Source organism: Antechinus flavipes, chromosome 3 (assembly GCF_016432865.1).
Source record: "Antechinus flavipes isolate AdamAnt ecotype Samford, QLD, Australia chromosome 3, AdamAnt_v2, whole genome shotgun sequence".
Taxonomy (NCBI): Eukaryota; Metazoa; Chordata; class Mammalia; order Dasyuromorphia; family Dasyuridae; genus Antechinus; species Antechinus flavipes.
The window spans coordinates 367,934,306-367,957,564 of record NC_067400.1 but is presented as its reverse complement, the minus strand read 5'-3'; the positions used below and the strand labels follow the sequence as shown (position 1 = coordinate 367,957,564).

At 32.8% G+C, this 23,259-nt stretch overlaps 1 protein-coding gene across 1 annotated transcript in view; it reads left to right on the top strand.

The window, feature by feature from the left end:
- The window catches only part of LRP1B (LDL receptor related protein 1B), a 2,056,943-nt gene that overhangs the window by 1,051,868 nt on the left and 981,816 nt on the right, over window positions 1-23,259 (top strand). Inside the window, exons 12-14 of the mRNA XM_051990638.1 lie at window positions 5,462-5,642; window positions 13,496-13,715; window positions 20,198-20,387. Coding sequence (XP_051846598.1) covers window positions 5,462-5,642; window positions 13,496-13,715; window positions 20,198-20,387 — 591 coding nt within the window. The remainder of the gene's footprint in view (window positions 1-5,461; window positions 5,643-13,495; window positions 13,716-20,197; window positions 20,388-23,259) is intronic.

Sequence of the window (23,259 nt, the reverse complement as noted above, 5' to 3'; positions counted from 1 at the left end):
GTAAAAGTCAGAATATTTTTCCTCCAGTAGTAGGAGGGCTTGTGATTAAAAATGTTAGAACATGTTACATTGAAATGAAGAAACAGAATTTCACCCAGACAAGTGATTTATTTAGCAAGACATGCAGTTGAATAAACAAATCAAGTCCAAGACTTTTCTAAGCTAAAGACAGAGATCATTGGTTTCTACACAGTTAATATACAATTTGGAGAAAAAGAAAAACAGATTTAGATGTATTCACTGGTTTCTTATTGGTAGAGAGGAGTAGGGGACATTGATATGTGAGAGGGAAAAGAATATTAAGAAATGTGACACTGGAAGAGGAAGAAATCTTAGTAAATATACAAAATCAGGAGATTTACATGGAGTTAAAGCATAATTTCACAAAATAATGGATAAAAGGAAAAATGGAGTTATTTTTAATGTAATAAATGTTAATATTGGTTGACTTTGAAACTAAGGGATTTTCCCCCTAAAATAACATGGAATAGATTATCAGTAGTATGAAAACTGGAAATAAATTTTTAAATACCTTCTGCATCATAATGAATATGTTCTAAAATACCTTTAAGCTCAAAGAGTTGATAGTTTATGATATTCCATTAATCTAGCATTCCATATTTTACTACTTCTAAATTTGGGAGCTACTATGTTTTCATCTGCAATTCATTTGAAAATCCAAAGAATAAGAAGCTGGAAAATGAATGGATGCCCATCAAATGGAGAATGGTTGAGTAAATTGCGGTATATGATCATTATGGAATATTATTGTTCTGTAAGAAATGACCAGCAGGATGAATACAGAGAGGACTGGCGAGACTTACATGAACTGATGCTAAGTGAAATGAGCAGAACCAGGAGATCATTATATACCTCAACAATAATACTGTTTGAGGATGTATTCTGATGGAAGTGGATCTCGTTGATAAAGAGTGCTAATTCAGTTTCAATTGATCAAGGATGGATAGAAGCAGCTACACCCAAAGAAAGAACACTGGGAAATGAATATAAACTGCTTGCGTTTTTGTTTTTCTTCCCAGATTCTGAATCCAATTCTCCCTGTGCAACAAGAGAACTGTTCGGTTCTACACACATATATTGTATCTAGGATCTACTGTAACCTATTTAACATGTATAGGACTGCTTACCATCTGAGGGAGGAGGTGGAGGGAAGGAGGGGGAAAATCAGAACAGAAGTGAGTGCAAGGGATAATGCTGTAAAAAATTACCCTGGCATGGGTTCTGTCAATAAAAGTTACTTAAAAAAAAAGAAAGAAAGAAAGAAAGAAAATCCTAAGAATAAATGTTGATATTTATTACTAATGTTGTTTTTAACTAAAAATGTTGATATCATATATTATTTACAATAATTATTTAGAACTTTCCACTTTGTAAAGCTTTTACTAACTAATCCTTACATTCCTTCAATGCACAATGGAAATATTTTTAAAAGGTACTTTTGTGAATTCTTCATTTCATATTTCACAATTTCACATTAATTAGTACTACCTTTTCCCCTTAAAGTTACTTTATATATTTTAATCTATCTGAACATCATAGTGCATATATACAGAAACTGACACATATTCATACACATGAATTACTAACGCCTTCTGGGCAGAAATCATTTCACATTTGTGATCCTATGATCCTCAACAAGATTCTAACTGATTGTTTAACTTATAATTCAAGACTCTTTTATTACAAGAAAGGTGTTAGTCTTGTTTTACATTAAACCTAAATCCACTCTTTAATCATTTCCACTAATTGATCCTATTTCTCATTTCTAGGACAGATTGTCTTACAAAATTTTTGGTTGTTTTTTTAAATCAATCTTGTGATTTCACTGATGAAGAGAAACTCTCCATGAGGAAATTCCCCCTCTGAATTCAGATAGGGAGTAGTTTTTCTATTAATCTTCTTAAAAGTTTTCTGGACACACTGAGTTGTTAAGTGATTTGCCCAGAATTGCCTAGCCAGTATCTAACTGAAGGGAGATTTGAGTTTACCCTTCTTAACTCTAAATCAGCTTTGTAATCTGATTTACAGATTACACCTTGTACATAACAGCTGCTTAATGTTTTTTTTTTTTTTAATCCAAAGACTATATGTGGGTTGAATGTGATTTAATTGATTTATAAATGACTCAGTGTTAGAAGAAACACAAAGGGTAGGTGGGAAAATCAGATCAAAAAACTCAATCTAGTTGTGAATAATTTAGCAATTATTATTTAATAGTAAAATAAATTTGTGATTTCATCTATTGGAGAGTTCCCTCCAAGATTAGAGACTGAAAACCATGCGTGCCTGTTTATATTGTGATGCTCTTATTTCATTTCCTCTCAAAAGTTGGCCACAGAAAGAGCCAGGTAACATATTGAATGCTTTCTTCTGTTTCTTTTTTTTTTTTTTCATTTTATTTCAATTTAATTAACATTTTTGTTGTTGTACAATTATTTCAGCGATTTCCAATTCTTTGTGACCACATTTAGGGTTTTCTTTCTTTTTTTTTTTTTTCTGTTTCTTTTTGTTATCTTTTTTTTTGCAATGCTTAGCATACTGGTACAATACTTTGATAATTCATCTCTTTTATATTAATCTTATGGTACAATAGTTTGATGATTCATTTGTCTTGTCTTGGTCTTAACAAGTTTACTCCCATTCTTTTTTGGTGCTCCTTCTTGGTTCATGTGAGTCTGTTATATGCTACAGCAGTGGTTCTTAAATTTTTGTATTCTGTATCCCTTTATACTATTAAAATGAATGAGGATTTGTCCAAAGTGTTTTTATCTGGGTTATAGTTATAGATATTCACCATGTTAAATTTGTAGACTCTCTAAAAGGGATTCAGAGACCCCCTAAATTTTCAGGACCATACTCTAAGAACTGTGCTAGAGAATCAATATTAGTCCCAGAGAGTTAAAATCAACATAATGTGATATAATGGAAAGAACCAAGGACTGAAAGTCAGGAATCATAGGTTGAAGTCCCAGCCCTGTCACTTAATTAGCTGTGACAATGGGCAAGCTTCTTGGGATTTTATTTTTTTTTGTCATTAAAGGATAGAAACTGAGCTGAATGACTTTTTTTAATTAAAGCTTTTTATTTACAAAGCATTTGCATGGATAATTTTTCCAACATTGACCCTTGCATAACCTTTTGTTCCAAATTTTCTCCTCCTTCCCCCCACCACTTCCCCTAGCTGTCAGGTAGTCCAATACCTGTTAAACATGGTGAAATACACGTTAGAAATATATGTATACATATTTATACGTTATCTTGTTGCACAAGAAAAATCAGATCAAGAGGAAGAAAAAGAAAAACTGAGAAAGAAAAAAAAAAAATACAAGCAAATAACAACAGAGAGAATGAGAATGCTATGGTGTGTTCCACACTCATTTTCCATAGTCCTTTCTCTGGGTGTTGTTGGAATCTTTACAAATTGTTAAGTCATTAGAGTTGATAGAGACAATAATTATCTAATTTAGCATGGTTCAGTATCATTGATCTAATCCTACAAGGAGATGTTTTGGGCCAGAACCTGAAACAAGGTACTAAGTAGAACTAATTGATACAATGCTTGTGTTCACACCAGTACTCATTGGAGTTCACAAGTATGGGAGATTCACAAAGTAAACTTTGTAATTTTGTGAATTCATACCTCCCCTGAAGCTCTTAGGGCCAGAGAGCACTCTGGGAGAAAACCCATAATCCCATTCTCTCAGAAGAGATCATATATAAGCCCAGTCAGGGGAGTTCAGCTGAATTAGATTGGAGAGGAGCACTCTGGGATAGACACAGAGCACTCTGGGAGATTGAGAGCCAAAAGCCCTCTCTCGGAGGTAAGACAAATTCACCTTTGTGCTGGCTGGAGGCTGAAGAAAACAGAGGCAGAAGCAAAGGACAAAGCTGCAAGAGCTCTTAGAACCAAAGAGAGAGATAGGCCTCAACTAACTGGGCTATTTTGGAGGAAGCAATAAAAGATCTGAACTTTTATCACCTGGCTATATTTGGGGTGATTATTGATCTTAACTGAAACTAAGGCTGCCTCCAGAAAACCTCCCCAAGAAACCTGCTCTCCCAGAGAGAACCATTATATTTTAAAGAAAAAGAACACCACAGGGTGTAGATGACTCTCTTCATTACTGAACAACTGAGACTGGTTTGAATCATCTTATTGTTGAATGAACTGAATGACTTTTAAGCTTTTTTCTATATTATAATTCTGTTTAAATGGTGTGTACTTGCTCTCTGAACAACTTAGAATAATAAGATCTGAGTTTATATTCTAGCCCTGCATCTTATTACCTGGAGAGTCTTAATCATTTCCTTTATCTTCTGATTCTTGATTTCCTCAGCTATAAAATTAGGATTTTGATTTCTGGAGTCACTTACAAGTACAGTTCTAGGGCCCTAATGGGAATCCTAAATCTTGCCTTACCTTTACTCTTTCCTTGGAAGGTCCTGAACCATGTTTGCTTTTAATACAACATTCAGAATATGAAAATATCTGGAAATGAAGCCTTTGGACTAAAAGATCTCTGAGTTCCTTGTATGTCAAACATATCATGAATCTCTTATTTATTTTTGTATAGAATAAAAGGAAAATACTTTTTTCTCCATGATAAAAGGATGTGTTATTTCCTCTGGAGGTGAATGGGTATCATGATAATAGTTTTTATTATTCAGATTGATTTAATGTGCCTAATTATTATGAACCTATACATATGTTATTTGATACTAAATGATGAGTGATAATCTATATTCCTAGACACAATATATTCTTTTTTCTTCTTTTATCCCTTTAATTGTGCTTCCTATATTTTTCTATGAAAAACACTATCTCTTCAAAGGCTTTTAATACATTAGTTTAAATTATGCAAGTAGTTCTGATCATTTCATCAAAATGAGGTTGGAATGAAAGAAATCATGTGGAGAAAGTTTCTCATTCAAATAAAATGGCTAAATAAAGAAAAATACAAAGCCAATAAGTAAGGTTAATTTAAGCATAACTTAGAAATACTTCACTTCAGAATATTGGATAAAAATAGTGCCAACTTCATATTGACAAAACTACCACCTATTCAAACAGCTACTCAAGCAATAAGGGATATAAAACATTTGTTTAAGGCACAGCAGTCATGTTTCAATTTCAGGAAGAGGGCCAGTTCTTTTAACGGTATTTTAGAAAATGAATATTCTTTGTCAAGCCAAGTACCCTAATTTTTATTTCAAAAAATATCGTCACCATAATTACAGGTAAATGATATTTATGAAAAAGAGTATTCCTCTTGTTTAGTGATGCTCCATCACATCTTCTAGAATAGGAAGAAAATACATAAATCACCTTTAAGGAGAGCCAAAATTATATTGGTCTTCCTGAAGCAAAGCTGAACTGTAATAGCAAGTATTGTGCTTGTGTTGTTTATTTGCATTTTGTTGTGTTTTGTTTTTTAAATAGATCTTGATAATGTAGAAGGCATAGCTGTGGATTGGATTGGAAATAATCTCTATTGGACAAATGATGGCCATAAGAAAACCATCAGTGTAGCCAGACTACAAAAAGCATCTCAAAGTCGGAAGACTCTCTTAGAAGGAGAGATGTCTCATCCTCGTGGAATTGTTGTTGATCCTGTCAATGGGTATGTAAAGAGTTTATTTCTGTTTTTGGCCAATTAGAGATAATCTTTTTAAATTTCTTTCTTTTGGGCAATATAAGAAGGCATTGACAGGTTTCAGATATATTGTTCATTTGTACATTAAGACATTATTTTCTAGCATTCTTCAGGTCTATATATTGAAGTACAATGAAGGTCAAAGCTCATCAGATAAAATTCTGGACAAAACATATTCACCAGAAAGGAAAAAAAAAAACAGATTAATGCTGACAGCTTTTTCATGTCATTCTATGAAAAGTTACCTTCCTTTTCAATTTCAAGCTGTCTCAAAGATTCAAACAGTCAATTCATTCAATTCAAAGTCATGAATAGAACAAAAGTACTAATTTTTTTTTGGGGGGGGGGGCTTCATGAAATAAAAAAAATATATATTTTGGAATTTATTCCAAACAAATATCCATTGATCATAAGATTTCTCCAACTCTTTTATTTCAAAATGAAACCTTGTATACATAAATATAGGAAGCATTAAATTCCTGACTATTATCTATTTTTTTCAATGAATGTAACAGAGTAGTGTTTTGTTCTGTTTTGTTTTTTCCCCTCTGTGATTTAGGTGTTATTAACAGATCTTATTGGCCCAAGTGAGCTTCAGGAGTTTCAGAAAGAATGAACTGCCTATAGTATGAGTGTTATCATCAGTGAGTCTTCTATAAATCTTTATTAAACAGCAACCATGTGCCAGGTATTGTGCTAAGCACTGAAGATACAAATGTAAATACCAAAAGAAAGCCCTTGCTGTCAAGGAGCTTTCATTCTAACAGGAGACCCCAACATACAAAAAGAAACTGAAAAGTAGAGGGGTGGGGTAAAGAAAGCATGCTCCAAAAGGAAACGAATGTGGAGAGTGGGCAGGACATGGTGAAGAGTTGCAAAAAAGTACCCAAAATCTTCACTATAAAGAGAAGGCCTGGAACCTATGGCTTTGTCCTCTGATCAAAGAGTCTAATCAGAAGAGCAGAAGCTATTCCTGATGAGATGCAAATATCAGGTAGATTCAATCTTTGGGGATAATAAGACTTCTCAATAATGTGTTTCATGGGGAAACTGGAAAGAGAAATTGGTTGTCAACCCCAATACTTTAATTTAGGCCCTTCACTTTTTCCTTCATGGATACAGGAGAAGAACTCAGTTCCCCAGATCTCCCAGTATTGAATATAGGGACATTTATATTATTCTGGTCACCCTATTTCCTGTTAGAATATACTCACAATCTTCTTTTTTTTTTTTTTTTCCAAAGAAGTTGGTGTTGAGTGATTTGCCCAACATCACACACAACTAGAAAGTATCTGACACCAATTTAAATTCAGTTTCTCTTGACTACAGTGCTGGTGCTCTATCGATGGCACCATAGCTGCCCCTCACAATCCTCTTCTTAACATTTGCCCATTTGTTTGTTAAGCAATTGCCCTAAGAAAGTGATCTTGGAATGTGATTGCAAGAATTACAGAATACTAAAATTGGAAAGAATCTCAAGAAATCTTGCTAACCCATGTCTGTCCAATAATCTACACAATATATTCAAGTGTTTCTCTCATTAAATTATTTCAGTGATAGGAAACTTAATATATTCTTAGGAAATTTGCTTCACTTTTTGAATACTCTAGTTCTCTTAGCTAATACCAATGAGTCATACCTCTGGGAGTTGCCTTCATATCTATAAAGTAAGATGCTCTCTTCCTTTCTCCTTCATTTCTCATGTTTCAACTCCCTGCTAACTAATTTTGCTCTGTTCTTCCTAATAATTCATTTTGACGAGAAAAAAAAAACAAATTATGAGTTGAACAATTAGTTCTGCTTTCCTCCTAATATCTGAAGGTCATCTATATACCTATTCTAAACACCAGACCTTGGAGTTTTTTGGGTTTTGGTGTGTGTTTTTTTTTTTTCAGTTCAGTTATATTGCTTGTTGTTGTGTTCACCATTCATGTCAACCTCAGTTTTTTTTTTTTTTTATGAATTTAGCACTCTGCCACTCTTTTGTATTCATCTTCTCTCTTCTTCCTTTGCTTATATCCTTTATATACCTTTAGCTTTTTAAATCTAGTTAATGGATTTGTACATCCACAACAGTCTCTTTAGAAAGTTCTTTTTTTCTTCCTTCTTAGATAAAGTTGTGCCATCAAAATTTCATTCTTGGGAGCCTCTTATGTTTCTTGGACTGATTTTCTCCATTTCAGTTTTGGCCTTGGGATCTACTTACCTTTTCTATGAACTCTTTGAAATCTGTTCCTTGGAATCCTAAAGTACACATCATTCCCCAGGGTTGGATTCTATTGCCTACTGCTGGGTAGAGTTTTAGAATAAAATTATGAGAATAGATATGTACTTGAAGGTCTGAATTTATTTTGTTTTAAATGTTTTATTGATTTTTAAAATATATTTTTATTTTCAGTCATATCATTCTTCCCCAGTCCCAGACACAGAACCCTGCTTTGAAAGATGATGAATGATAAAGTATTTATTAGGCACATAGTATATTTTAGACACAGTGCCTTGAAGGAAAGAAGTAGTTTAAGCAAAGCAAACAGACACAATGACAAGCTAGTCAATAAACATTTTAAGCACTTCCCCTGTGTTAGTACTTGATATATAAAGAAAAAGTTAAAAAAAAAAGTTTCTGCTCACACTTTAACAAGGGAGATAGTATTAAAAAGCTTCATACAATCAAGTTATAATATAGGATATATTGGAAATAATCTGTAGAGAAAGTGCACTAGAATTAAAAGTATTCAGAAAAGTTTTCTATAGGAGATGGAATTTTATTTTGACTTAAAAGGAAGCCAGGAGACAGAAATGAGGCCGGGAAGCATTACATATATAGAGGGTAACTAAGGGAAATGTCCTGATTCAGAGTAGGGCTATCTTGTGCAAGGAACACCAAAGAGATGATTGTCACTGGCTTGCAGAAATGGAGCCAGGGACAAGGTATAGTGAGAGAGCATGAAACATTATAGAGGGCTTTGAAAGCCAGAGGATTTTATATTTGATCCTGGAAGTGATAGGGAGCCACTGTAGGAGTGCTGACATGGTCAAACCTCCACTTTAAGATCATTTTGATGGATAGAGGATAGATTAGAATGAGGAATGATTTGTGACAGGGAGATCACAGCAAATTGTTGCAATAGTGCAGATTGTACAGCTCCAAATGGAGCTGATGAAGCATATCCAGAGGCTGTAGGTCAACTCGAGCCAATGCTTTTTAGTTGGCTATTTTCCTCAATCTCATCCAAATCATCTGCACCCAATCTGTCAGTCTTCTAGTTGAAACTTGGATTCTGTTGAGAATGTTCATGCTTGCTTGCTGTGCACCATGTTTACTTCCAGGCCTCGCTTGCCAGAGTGTTCCATGTACCCAATCTGATGAAGGTATGTCTTCTTGTCTGGATTCTCATCCTTGTCCATTGGCAGGTAAAAGTTGATAACCACAGACACTTGTTCAACATTGATAACTCAAGCACTCACATTGGCGGTCATCAAGACTTTTTCCTTGCCCTCTCAGAAACACTCAGTCATTGAAGCTCTTTGTTCCACCATCATTTCACCACTAAGGAGGGTCACCTGATATAGTGCAGGTAGGTGATGAAAGCTTGCACCAGGGTGCTGACAACGTCAGATTGCACCTTCAGTTTACTATATTGTGAGGAAAGGGGGCATATTTCATCAAAGTCCCACTTTATTTGAGAGATAATATTCATTATAATAATTGACTTTAGGCAAATTAATTTTTCTGCATCCGTTTCCTTAAGTGTAAATGAAGAGTTTGGACTAGAAAATAGCTAAGGCTCCTTCTAAGATTCTGTAATTCTTTAATTGAACATATGGATTTTCCAAATCATTCTAGAAAGTGATAGAAGAACACAGAAATCCAGAAAGGAAAAACTCAAGTAAACATTTATTCAGTGCCTACTATGTGCTAGTCTGTATGCTAAGCATTTTACATATTTGATCTCCTTTGATTGTCTCAAAAACCCTGAGAAGTAGATGTTATTATTATCCCCATTTTACAGTTGAGAAAACTGAAACAAAAGTTAGGGGATTTGCACAGAGTGTAACAATTTGATAAGTATCTGAACTAGGGTTTAAACTTAGAACTTTCTGGCTCTGGGCACAGTAAGCTCATTTATTGTACCAACAAGTGATTCTAAAAAACAAGCCTTTAAATAAGCGTTTTCTGTCTTCCTGGCACTGTGCTAAGCACTAGGGACACATATATATAAAAACACTGGAGACACATATGTAAAAAACAAAGATATTCACAACCCTCAAAGAAGTTATATATTGACCTGAGGGCTGGGGGAAAGAGGGCAAAAGAGTGGTAATTTTATACATAAAGGAGGTATCCAGGGAAATGTATTTTATTTTCAAAAATCACTACATGTAAATATCAAGCCACTGGAAATTAGATGAACACATCTTGTCCAGGAGTAGTGAGAGAACTGATTTGATAATGGTTTCAAAGCAGAAAAGAGGGGGATAAGGGTGAAAGGTTTAAGTTCTTCTGGGAGGGAAGTGAAGAGTGCTTAGATGATAATAGCCTCATGAATTGGGAAGAGAGCCACTCTAGAGAAAGGTTATGATAGAGTGTGGTTTCCAAAAAGAAATCTCAATATTTCACTAATTTGTCCAGAGTGATCCCTGTTTACCTTCAATTATCCAGGTTTAGAAATTGTGCACTCAAAATTGTATTTTGTTATGTACTTTATAATGGAGAAAATTCTGATTTATATAATTAAATATCTATATATTTATAACCTCAGAAGACTTGAATACAAAATTGTTCCCTAGGTAGGAGATTTGTTAAAAAAAAATTAGTGTTTAGCATTTTTTTTTAATTTATAGAGAGGTACAATTTTATTACATCTTCCATAGCTAACAAGTTTTTAACTATCGAACCATTTTCAGGTCTAACACACCCTATGATTTTATGAGTGGGAGAAATATTTGTGACACATTTAAAAAGTTTAAAATATGCTTTATGTCAGAAAGTTAAATGGAAAGTTAAAATTCTCATACATATGGACCCTCCCTCCAACAATACAGATTGAAAGCCTTCCATACCATTTCAACCTATCAATCAATTACAGTTATCCCTTCTATATCATGACTTCTCCATCATATTTTCGATATATCATATGTCAGCATAAGAAATTAAATAGGCTTTGTGGAAGGTCAGTAGATGATATAGAAAAAGTTTAGAAACTCAGAATAAAATATATGTGTTACTATATAATAACAACCCAAATTTTACAATAAGGTACTGTGACACTTATAAAAAGGAAGAGGATTCTGAGAAGATGGCAGAGTTGGTTAGAAAATTTCAAGCTCCCAAGATTTCCCCCACAAATAGAACAAATTTGCACCATACAGAAACATAGACTGGTGAAAAACAGAAAATCTGGAGCAGAATAGGGGTACTCCAAGGATAACCCAAGAATACCCAAAGAAAGACCCCAAATAGGGATTAACCAGTATGAAGTACAAACACTCCAGGTTACTCTATAGAAACTACCTGCAGGAGCCCTGGGGCTGGCTGGGTTAGGCTGGAACCTCGACCCAAACCTCTCCTCCACCAGGTTAACTTCTCAAAATGATAGGTTCAGGGAGCAGAATGGGAATAGGCATATGGCTGAAGATGATGTTTCTAGAGTTGATGGATTTACCAAAGCACATGGCTAATTCACTTCCTATTTCTATCAAGCATCTATTTTACTACTTATTTTGTATGTATTAAATACACATTTATGTTATTTGTATTTGTATTCTACATTTATGTATGTATTATGTATATTTGTATGTATTAAACACACACAAAATTATCAGGGTTTATTTACCTCTGATTATAAGCAGATCTTTTTTTTTTTTTTCCTTTTCACTTTTGCCTTTTCTTCAAGACTAAACTCAAACATTTCCCACCCTTTTCAGGAGGTCTACCCTAATCCTGTCTCTGCTAGAATTTTTCTTTCTAAGGTTATATTTAATTCATACTATATTATACTATATTTATCTTGAACGTTTCTGTATATATGAACTTGTATATATGTACATGTTGTCTCTCCCATAAGAATATAAACTCTAGGAGTTCAAGATAATAGTTTTTCCCTTTGTACATCTAGTAGTACTCTACTGCTTGAAAATAATAAGCATTTAATAAGAGCTTGTTGGTTGAGGAACTTTTTTCACAAAGCAATACAGCAGAGAACGTTGAAATCAAATGAAGAGATATTGACAGTGCTTTGTAAACTTCTAATTACTGTATAAATGTTATCTATTTCTAGATTTGTAGTAGTAGTATAATATCTAAGCATTGATATGTATAGACTTCTTGTAAGAAGCATATTGGAACTTTAGAAGTAAAAATAAAAACAGGGAAGAAAAAGTAATTTCAGTGGATTGTGGCTATAGAGTTGGTCGCGAAATTCTGGATTCAGAGATGGCTTGTCAATCACATTAATTAAGTGACCTTTGATAAGTCACTTAATGTCTGTGGTCTTGATGTCCCTGTTGATTATGTTTACAAAATATTTAGATTATGGACATTTTTGAGAAGGTAAATAGTATTTGAATTTCTGCAATGGCAATATAAATTCAAAATAATAAGTTGCAATCCAGATAGCAATCAACTAGTCAAATTTTCCAAATTTAAATCTATGAACCTATGAGATATCTCAATTATTTTCACTCTTTGAAGAAAATACAAGATAGAGAAAAAAGTTTATCAATGCACCATAGTCTTCTTTGGGCAGTTGTGATTCTGTAATTTAGTGATCATTGTAAGCATACTCAGACACACAAAAAGCTACCACCCAAGAAGCTAAACAGTTTTTGGTGGCCCACAAAAAGAGGATAGTTATGTAGGATCGATGTACATAATAAAGACATTCTTGGAGATAGTAGTCTAATAGGAAGACAGGGGAGAGGACTGAATTAAAACTTATAATTGAATTAATAACTCAAGGCCTTTCACATGACCTTAAAACAAATGCACAGAGGGTGTTTTTTTACCCTACCCATGAGAGAACTGGGACATAAGCCCATGAATTTTTCCCCTCCTTGTAGCTTGCACAAAAGATTTTTTTTAAGGCAGCTGCTTTCATTTGAGATTGAATTGAAGCTCAAAATCTCAAGGTCAGTTAACCCGCTGTTATTAAAGTTGTGTGCAGCTAAATCATCCTCTGTGGGTTTTGGGGTAGTAATAAGCAGCAATAAAACACAGATAATTTGCATCAAGAAGACAAATTAGACCTGGCCAAACAAACCCAGTATGACTGTGCCCTTTAGAACAAAGACAATCCAATTGCCTACCCTAAAAAAAATAATTCATCTGAGATTAAATAAAGTCTGGAGTAGGCCATTAACTATGTCCTGGATTCTCATGTCAGTCAATCTGCTTTTTAATCACATAATTGATTCTATTCTCAATTTTGAGAACAACACTTAAAAAGCTGTCACCAAACATTGAAATACAAAATAAAAGTCATTTCCTAGACAAAGTATTCTTCTGAGACTTTTTATATACCAAGGGAAATAGAGATTTGACAGTTTTTTCTCAATTTTACTATTGCCCTCTACCAACCCAGATAATATTTTTGCCTTAACATAGCCAGATGGACTGTCTACACTGATTAGATTTAGCAGGTAATTGCCAAGGCTCCTCTTCCCTTGGTACTTCATTGATAATGACCTTAGAATATAAATAACCATACAGAGAAAGACCAGATTGAATTTCTTTAATGTTACAATCTCTGTTCAAGGCCTTTTTTGGTTAGGTGTCTGATTAAAATAATATCTTTATGCTCTTATTTAAAATTTCTTAGATGGATGTATTGGACAGACTGGGAGGAGGATGAAATAGATGACAGCGTGGGAAGAATTGAGAAGGCCTGGATGGACGGCTTCAATCGACAGATTTTTGTGACTTCAAAGATGCTGTGGCCAAATGGTTTAACTCTGGACTCTCACACCAACACATTGTACTGGTGTGATGCCTATTATGATCATATTGAAAAAGTGTTTTTGAATGGAACTAACAGGAAGGTAAAGGACAAATGCTGCTGTTTTTACCCACAGGCTTTTCCTTTCACAGAGCCTTGTTGTGTTGTGTTAAAAATACTTTCAAGTTTATTTTTACCCCTCTGAGGTTGCTGCCAATAGTCTCTGTGGGGTAGCCAAAGTCGGCTGAGCTGAAAGCAGTGCAGCTGGCACTCACCTCCAGGAGACCAGGCACAGCTCTCTGCGGTATGCCAAGGATTTTTTTTAAGCTTTCAGGACATCAGAGTTGTTTTAAGTTCCAATTTCCCTGTATTACAAGAAATATACTATGACTGAACCATTCAACTATATACTCAAAGATCTTCAACATTTACAGCTGGCATTTTAATCCACATCAAATGACAAAATAATTATGGAGCATTTGTTCAAATGAACAACATAATGCTCTCAAGACTAACATCCTAATAAAAGGGTTTAACATAGAAGTACAAACGAACTTGTGGCACAAATGTGTTAAGTTTTAGGCCAACTGGCTTAAAGAAAGGTTTTCTTACTTGTGGAGTCATAGTCTGCTGAGCCAAAAGGTGATACATTTAATGTTAGTTGATAAGTTTGATTTGTACTTGTTTGCAAGGATGATTAAAGTGATTATTTCAGGATTAGGGATAGAAATAAAAGGTAAAATAAATGCAGGCAAAATCACTTCTTATTCTCATGTTTAACACATTAATCCCACATGGCACCATAGGAAAAACATATTCCATTTAAATAATGAACTGTCAACTATATCACAAATTAATAAAAAATCCTCTATAATTTATTTCCCATTTCTCAACCCTCTTTTAATTCCATGAAATATTGTTTACATGTCAAAACTCCACTAATTAGTTGTCAGTGTTAGACATTGTTTTAACAATAATTTGAGTTATAAATGCTTATTTCTCACAGAGAAAGGATAGCAATATCTATACAATGCTCTACATATAGAAGTGATTCACTCAATAAACACTTGTCTATGAAAATTATTTTTAATAACTCTGGTTATACTGTAACATAGAACTTTAGTCAATGTTTCTATCTGAGCTCATCTCCACATTCAGACTGAACTACACATTGACAGTATCAGAGAAATCATAAGGAAGAGGATTTTTTTCAGTACTCTGAGACAAAGACAGGTATTTGAGGGTCTTGATTACTCAGAAAGTCCTTTCATTCTCTAATTAGAGATGTGACTCACTTCTTTCCTGGCCCTAATATAACTGGATTTGACTAGACCAGATGAAAACTTTGTATTAATTTTCCCACATACCAATATCTTTTTTTTTTGTTTTTGGAATACAATTAGTATTATAATCAAGCACTTCTGTGTATCTTACTTTTCACTAGTAGGTCATGTTCTTGTATCAAAACTAATTCACGATCCAAGTATTTGGAATTTTGGTACAGGAGTCTTAGCAAGGAGAGTAATTTTTTTTTGATAATGACTATTAGTTTTTACTGGAAATTTTTCTTCCCTTTTCTTATCATTATTTTACATTTGGTAAAAACACAAATGAACTATTGGAGTTCTTAGTTCAGATGTATATATGTCTTCTATTTACACAGCTATCTACAGATGTATAAAGGATAGATACATCTCCTCATTTATTTAGAATACCACGTATGTCAGAGATATGTGTCTTTTGAAGAATTCAGGGAGCCTTTGGGAATGTTTTCACTCAGGCACATTAATAATTCTGATTCCATCCACTGAATTGAGGAATGAGTGGTAGCACATGGTTAGATAAAACATTCTTTCATTGGCTAGACCACTTGGCCAATAGCAACTCCTTCATAACTATGCTAATTGAAATTTATTAAAATAAAAAATTTATTAGAAAAAATTAACTATTGCAACATAAGTATAATACAAAATTCTAGAGTACCTTGTGAATCTCTCCTAATGAAACTTACAGTATAAGGATGCTTTGCATAGAAATTTCTCCCTTGGGAAGTTCCCAAGAAGTTTAGTTACAAAGTCACAAAATCCATTCTTAGCCACAGTTCTGCTTCCATATCAGTAATATCCAAAAATATTTTCAGCTGATGTTTTCTCCTGAACTGTAATCTCTTTCAGTACTTTAAAATATCTATAGCTGTCTTTTGGAAATTTTGATACACATAATAGAAAAATACAAGTCTCTGTTTTGGTCAGGTCAAAGACCAGGAGTCCTTACCAAAAGACATTACTATTTTAGCAATTCTTACTAAGGCTTTTCTTCTTATTGAAGTATATCTTTTCTGACTTTCCTCATAGATTGAAATTTACCATGGACTAAATCGATAAACCCTCTCTCCTTACTTAATGCTTGCCTAAGGCTACATTCAATACAGTTAGTATTTATTAAGCATTTTTAAAGCATTTATTAAGCACCTATTTTGTGCCAGCCTCAGTGCTAAACTGGAAATAGACTGTTTCTGACCTTAAGCAATTCATAATAAAATTGGGTAGAAAACAAAGAAATAAATATATAAAAACAAGCCATGTATACGATAAACAGGAAATAAATCACAGAAAGAAGGCATAGAATTAAAAAATGGGAAAGACTTTCCATACAACAGAGATGGACAATAAATGGTTCTCAGCCCACATATGGTCCTAACACTGTCCAGTGTAACCTGAATAATATTAAAATGCTAATTGGTTAATATTTAACAAAAAATATAATAAAATATAGATTATAGTAATATATGGTTTTCTAAATCAATATGTAGCCTGTGGAGATGCTTATAATAGGTGAGAATTCCTTGCAGAAAACTAGATTAGATAATTGGCACAAGGGGAAGCTAATAAATTAAGATAAAGCATAGATCTCTGACCTCACCTGAAATAGCCAAACCCAGTGGCCTTTTCTTAATCCTCATTTTTGAATACTCTCTGGCCTTTGACATTATCACTTCTCCCTAGATTTTTGGGAAACTACACTCTCTTTTTCTACTTATCTAACCACTCTTTTCCAGTCTACTTTTTTGGATCCTTTTCAGGATCATGCCTTCCAACCCTAACTGTATCCTTAGGATCCTGGCATGGATTCTTTTCTCTCTCTAAATCATTTTGCCTGGTAATCTTTATGCTGATCGTTCTCAAATATCTGTCCTGCCTCATATATCTCTAGGAGGAGATATATGACAAATAAGCAAACAGTTATAGATCAAATTAACACATACTAATGTATAAAAGAAAGGTATAAATTTCACTTTATGAGAATCCAAGGATAAACAGGTTATCAGCTGTAAAAAGGGAAGTTTTGCTAGGTGAGAGTAAACCAGAGAAAGCTTCGGTTAGGAAGTAGCATTTGAGTTGAGCTTTAAAGGATGGATAAATAATTTAATAGAAAGGTATGACACAGAGGGAAAGAGAGACAATACAGACAACCTATGGCACTAATCTGATTTGTAGATAGAGCAACTAAAACCTCCCTTTTTGTCTAATGCTTTTCTCTCTGCTTGATGTAAATTTCTGGGATAATTTCTTGCTGTTTTAGGAGGTGGCAAGGCATTCCAATTGTTTCCCTGTTTACTCTTTTTTATAAATCTATGTGGAATAAATCAAATCAAACTCAGTTCAGGTTAAACTATTTAAACATCTTCAATCAACTTCAGGGAACCTGGAATTCAGATCTCAGAATCACCTCAGGCTGAGTAGGACTGCATTAATCAAAGAATTTGAGCAAAATTAAGATTTAATAGTTAAAATCTGACTCAGAATAACTAGCCACTTCATCTTTTCTACTTTTGTAGGCATGATTTGCTTAAAACTAATTTGTAATATGAAATTACCATTGGAGACTAAATTCTCCTAAGATTGGAAAATCATATTTCTTATTGATTTGAAATTAACAATAGCAATCTTTTCAAAACAAAAACAAAAACAAAATAAAATCTGGTAGTTGTGACCTTTCTCACTTCAGAATAAAGTTTATATATATATATATATATCCATATAGGCTTTCTATTCTGGTTGTTTCATATATTATTATATATATAGCACAAAAACTTGTGATTATAAAATTTAAGGATATGAGAGTAGACAAAGAAACTTTCACTGAGGCCTTTCACTTTAGAATTCCCAGACTATTATTTCTCTGTTTTTCCATTACTTGGGACTTTTATAAGATTTTGGCATTACAGTAAATGTATCCTATTTTCAGGACACGTGCTTTTATCTGATGTGTTTCTCACCTGAGGCCTGTTATGATAAATTGTGCATTTTCACTATAAAAATTGAGGGTTCTTAGGGCATTTCTTTTTCCTTTGGAGAAGAAGCAAAAGATGACTTTAAATCCCTTCTTTAGTCACATTATAGCACTATGGATTCTTTTCATGGAAAGGAAAAGCACCAATCTTAAATGATTTCTCCAATAATTAAGAGAAGCACCCATTTAAGGGACAAAGATCACATTTAAAAATTATTGTCTTTTCTTTGATTGTCTATGTCTTTTTTGCATAGCCATACCTATTAAATTATGTAGTTTTAGTTGAAGATATGAGCATATTTGTTTCAGCCACTGCTAATATTACTACTACTACTACTACTATTAGTACTATCACTACTACTAGTACTAGTATTAGTCCAACAACTACTACTACTGATACTACTACTATCACTACTACCACTTCTACCACTACTACTACTGTTTTCATTTAGTTGTTTTTCACTTCTGTCTGAATTTCCATGTCCCCATTTGGAATTTCCTTATATAAACAAATGGCTGCCAGATCCATAAAGGGATTTCATATGAAAAAGTTCAATATATCATTTAAATGAATTTATTGTCTTAGAAAAAGCTTTGAGGAGGAAGATGCTACAAGAGAACAGAGACTTGCAAAGAGTTCTCCAGATGCTCCAAGAAGAGAAGAAAGGAATGAGAGTAGTTTTTAGAAACTTTTGGAGAGGCAGAAGAGATTCAATGGCATACATGATAAGTCAGGAAGTAAGGTGTTTGGAAAGTCCCAAGTCTGCAATTATTGCTGCAATTGCCTTCCTTGAGCTTTTTGAGGCTAGTTTATCTTCTGCAGTCATCTCCAAATTTATCTAAAATTCATTTCACAAAGGATCATTGATAGGTGAAAAAACTCAAACCTTCAAAATTCCTTTTAATTGACTGGATGCATAAATCCATTGTTCTGCTTTGAATGAAGGAAAGTTCCAACATATAGTTATTAGAGAAATCATGTTTATAGTTTGCAAAGTTATTGGAGTAGTTTGACATTTCTTTTGACATTTCTTTCTTCAGCTCATTTTGCAGATGAGGAAACCTAGGCAAATGGGATTCAATAATTTTCCCAGGATCATACAGCTAGTAAGTGTCTGAGTCTGGATTTGAATTCAGATTTTCCTGACTCCAGGCTCAGAAATCTAGACATTATACAATTTATCTGCTTCAACTATTTAGGCAGTGAGGGAGAGGTTTTATTGCCCCTCATTTATAATTGTTCCCTATTTATGCCAGTTATTGCAATTCATTTTTTCTACATGATAGATTAAGGGAAAATAAGGAAAAGAGACAGGAGAGTGAGTCAAGAAATATGTTTTTTAGTTATAGCTATGATGAAGTTTACTTCTTTCTGTGATCGGGGCAATTATTATATTTCTTGTGAATAGGGTATGGAACAAGTCAAATTCTGAGAGGGAAAACAGAATGTTATAGTCAATCAGCTTAGAATTAACTTTATAAATTCAAAGGGATAGATAAAAATTCAGGACTTTATAAAACTAAGTATTACAGAGCTAACTCTGGGATTGGAGAACAATGAGCACAAAGGAAACATGCACTTAGGTTTAGGTGAAATGGCAGTTTGTCTCATTTGTGGTTTCTTTTGAAAAAAAGGGTTTTGTTTTTTTTTGTTTTTTTTACTGGTAGCTGGGAAAGGAGTTGGGCCATCTATATCCACTCTTTTCATTGTATCAGAATCACTTTAGGCTCAGAGAAATAGTTAAAGTTGAAATTAGGGTGTAGCGAAAGGAACATTGGACAGATTAAAAAATCATAAATTTGAATTTCTTCTATAATATCGACCAGTTGTATGATCTTGAGCAAGATGCTTTAAGTGTCAATTTCCTTGTCTACAAAATGGGAATAATAGCATTTTCTCTGAATACATCACAAGGTCACTGAGAGAAACTATTTGTAAAGGGTTATTCACTGGTGACATATTGCCATTACTAATAAGCACATATAAAGTGATACAACACTGGTGAGAGAAAAATAAATATAAACTAGGATTTTTTTTAATAATGAGTGTCATACCCAATAAATAGGTATGTTAATGAAATTAAATTGTTTCTAAAGAGTTATTTTGCAAATTGTTTGCAAAACAAACATATCCATGAAAATGAATTTATTATGAACGGAGTTATTTATTTAAATATTGTTTTTACCCGAGTAGCTGCCCAAACCAGAAAGATTTGATCTGGGTGTTTTTTTTTTTTTTTGAGAGGGGTTGGGTTTTATTTATTTATTTATTGCCTTGTTGATATATTCTAGGTTGTCTATAGTGGAAAAGAACTCAACCATCCCTTTGGACTGTCACATCATGGAAATTATGTATTCTGGACTGACTACATGAATGGCTCCATCTTCCAACTAGATTTGATGACCAGTGAAGTGACATTATTAAGACAGGAAAGACCACCTTTGTTTGGGCTTCAAATATATGATCCTAGGAAACAACAAGGTATGGAGGAATAAATGTGCACTTTGATTAACACTTCTGAGTTTCCTACAATAGTTAAAGAAAAGCTTATATTTGAAAATCCCACTAAAGTTCTATGACAAAAAGTATTATGACTCAATTCAAAGTCGATCAAATATACCACCAAAAATCATTATTTGTTGTCTTAAATAGTCTGGGTGAATAAATTAGATTATTATGTGTGAGTGAAATTGCGACATTTTCTTCCATTCATTCTTTTTTGATATTTTTATTTGAAATAGAAACTTTGCTTTTATGGCATAATACTCTTGAGCTTTTCAAGAACATAAGAGCTAAAAGCTTTCTAGTAAGGAAAACTTTTTTTGAAGAGAAAGAGAAAGTTACAGGAAAGGTGATAGATATTTGAAATCTAAGGTAAAATATTTTAAACAGTTTTACCACTTATGTATGTAGTTAGCTTTTTTGCTGATTACTTTAAAAGAACTTAATGCTAGTTAAAACTGATGTCAAAGGGAAATTATAACTTTCCCAGTATTGTCCCTGAAAAATCTAATTTTTTATCTAATTTTTGTTATCTTTATAAACCATTAATATTTATTAGGTCACAGAGATGTAACATGAGTATGAACTAGGGATTCCAAAACAAAAGTTTAGTTATACTATGTACCAGATGTTTGGATTTTTTTCCTAACCTAATTAGTTACTCCTTCTTTTGAAATATATAATTACTGCTACCAATTTAATGAGCATAAATTTCAATAAATTTGGGGAAAACAAATTATATTCTAAGTCTCCTCTCACACATATTGTCAGTAGAGAGTTGTCTAGCAACAATCTTTTCTTAAATAATCATTTAAATAAATCAGATCTAAAAGAAAATATAATGTTTAAGGCCATCACTTTTTTCTTATTAAAAAAATATCTTTACAGTATAAAAAATTTAAAAATAGATATGTGAAATGGCAAATAGTGAAGTAAGAATTAAATCTAGCATGTTTAAATTTATTTTATTTTAAAGTATTTTATTTATGTCATTAAACATTTTAAAATTACATATAAGAACATTCATCTTTTTAAAAAAATGAATTACAAATTCTGACCCTCCCTCTCATCTTTATCCCTCTTTGAGAAAATAAGCAATTTGATTTTGATTATATATGTGAGGTCATGAAAAATATATCTCCATATTTTCCATGTTGAAAAAAATAAAAAAGCAAAAATTGTTTACTTTATTTTTAATATGTTTAAGTTGTAATCACCATGGTGCAACAAAAGGAACATTGGACTTAAATTGAGAAATCATAAATTTGAGTTTCTAATCTGATATTGAACAGTTGTATGATCTTGAACAAGATGCTCTGTCAATTTCCTTGTCTAGAAAATGGGAAAAATAGCATTTCCTCCAAATACATCACAAGATCACTGTGTGAGAAACTATTTCTTTCTATTTTTAAATATGCATTATAGTTTATTAAATTTTTCTCTTGAGGTACAAAGAAATTTTTTTTTCATATGGATCTTTTGGAAGTATCTTGGATCTCTTTCTTGATGGGTTCTTTTTTTATCACAGTAACATTGCTCATTGATCATTATTATAATATTGTTTTTATGTCTACAATGTTCTCGTGGCTCTTCTTGTTTCATTTTGCATGAGTTCAGGTTTTTCTGCTTATCATTTCTTATAGGATAATGGTATTTTTGAGGATAAAGGCCCTTATGAGAAATTTGCCGCATTTCCCAGTTTCCTATTTTCCTTCTAATTTTGGCTGCATTATTTTTGTTGGTATAAAAGCTTTTTTAATTTAACAAAATAAAAATTAACTATTTTACTTCATGCAATCCCTTCTATCTCTTGTTTGACCAAAAATCTTTACCTTATCAATTGATCAGACAGTTAAAATTTCCCATGATTTTCCGTTTTATTTATATTTATACTCTTTTTGTCCAAATTATTTATCTATTTTGACTCTATTTTGGAATATATTGTGAGGAGTTGGTTTATGCCTAGTTTCTGTCTAACAGAAATATAACATGAATTGCATTAGTATCAATATTTGAAACTATATATATTTAAAATAGACCTGAATTTCCTATCCCATTTGCCTATTTCTATTGATCAATGTTACATATCATAACATCTAGAATTCCTCAGAAGAATGTGAAAGAGTGGCAAAACCTAGAACTTATAACATCTAGGTGATTAATAAACAATAATAAAACCCTATTAAGGTGAGCAGCACTTCCACTTCATGAATCTATTGATTATATTGATTAATAATGATTAATATTGATCAACTCAGAAATAGTTCACAATATACATTCGTGTGTCCTTGATTTCACTTTTATTCAGTAGTATCTATAAAGATATATGATCCACAGTTGGTGATTCAAAAGAGGGTGAGACAGACTGCCTTTGGCCCCCACTTTCAGATTTTTAAATGGGCATCTATGTTTCAAAAGCACCTAAAAGTATCTAGACCAACTTTTATTAATCACAGCTATGTACTAAGGGAAAACATCTAAGCAGATAGAAGCAGAGTAATTGAAGTATTTTGTCCCTGATCTCTTATTCTAGCTCTTATCTCTGCCCCCACATTTTTTTAATCTTTGATATTGATGTTTCAGATGGTTAGGATGTGTAGACCTACTTATTATGTTTGAGCCTTTTTTGTTGTTATTTTAAAAAATATATTGATATATTATTTTTGCATCCTAGGACCTATAAAGGTCCTTATCTGTCTTAAATATGTAGCTCTGAAGATTGAAAGCCTGTTCACTAAAACTATATTTTTTCTCTAAAAGAATTCAGAAATAAGACACCTGAGCATGTTTTACTGGATATTTCACTTAACAATTTATACAGATTTCTCTTATTAGAGATGGCTAGGTTTAG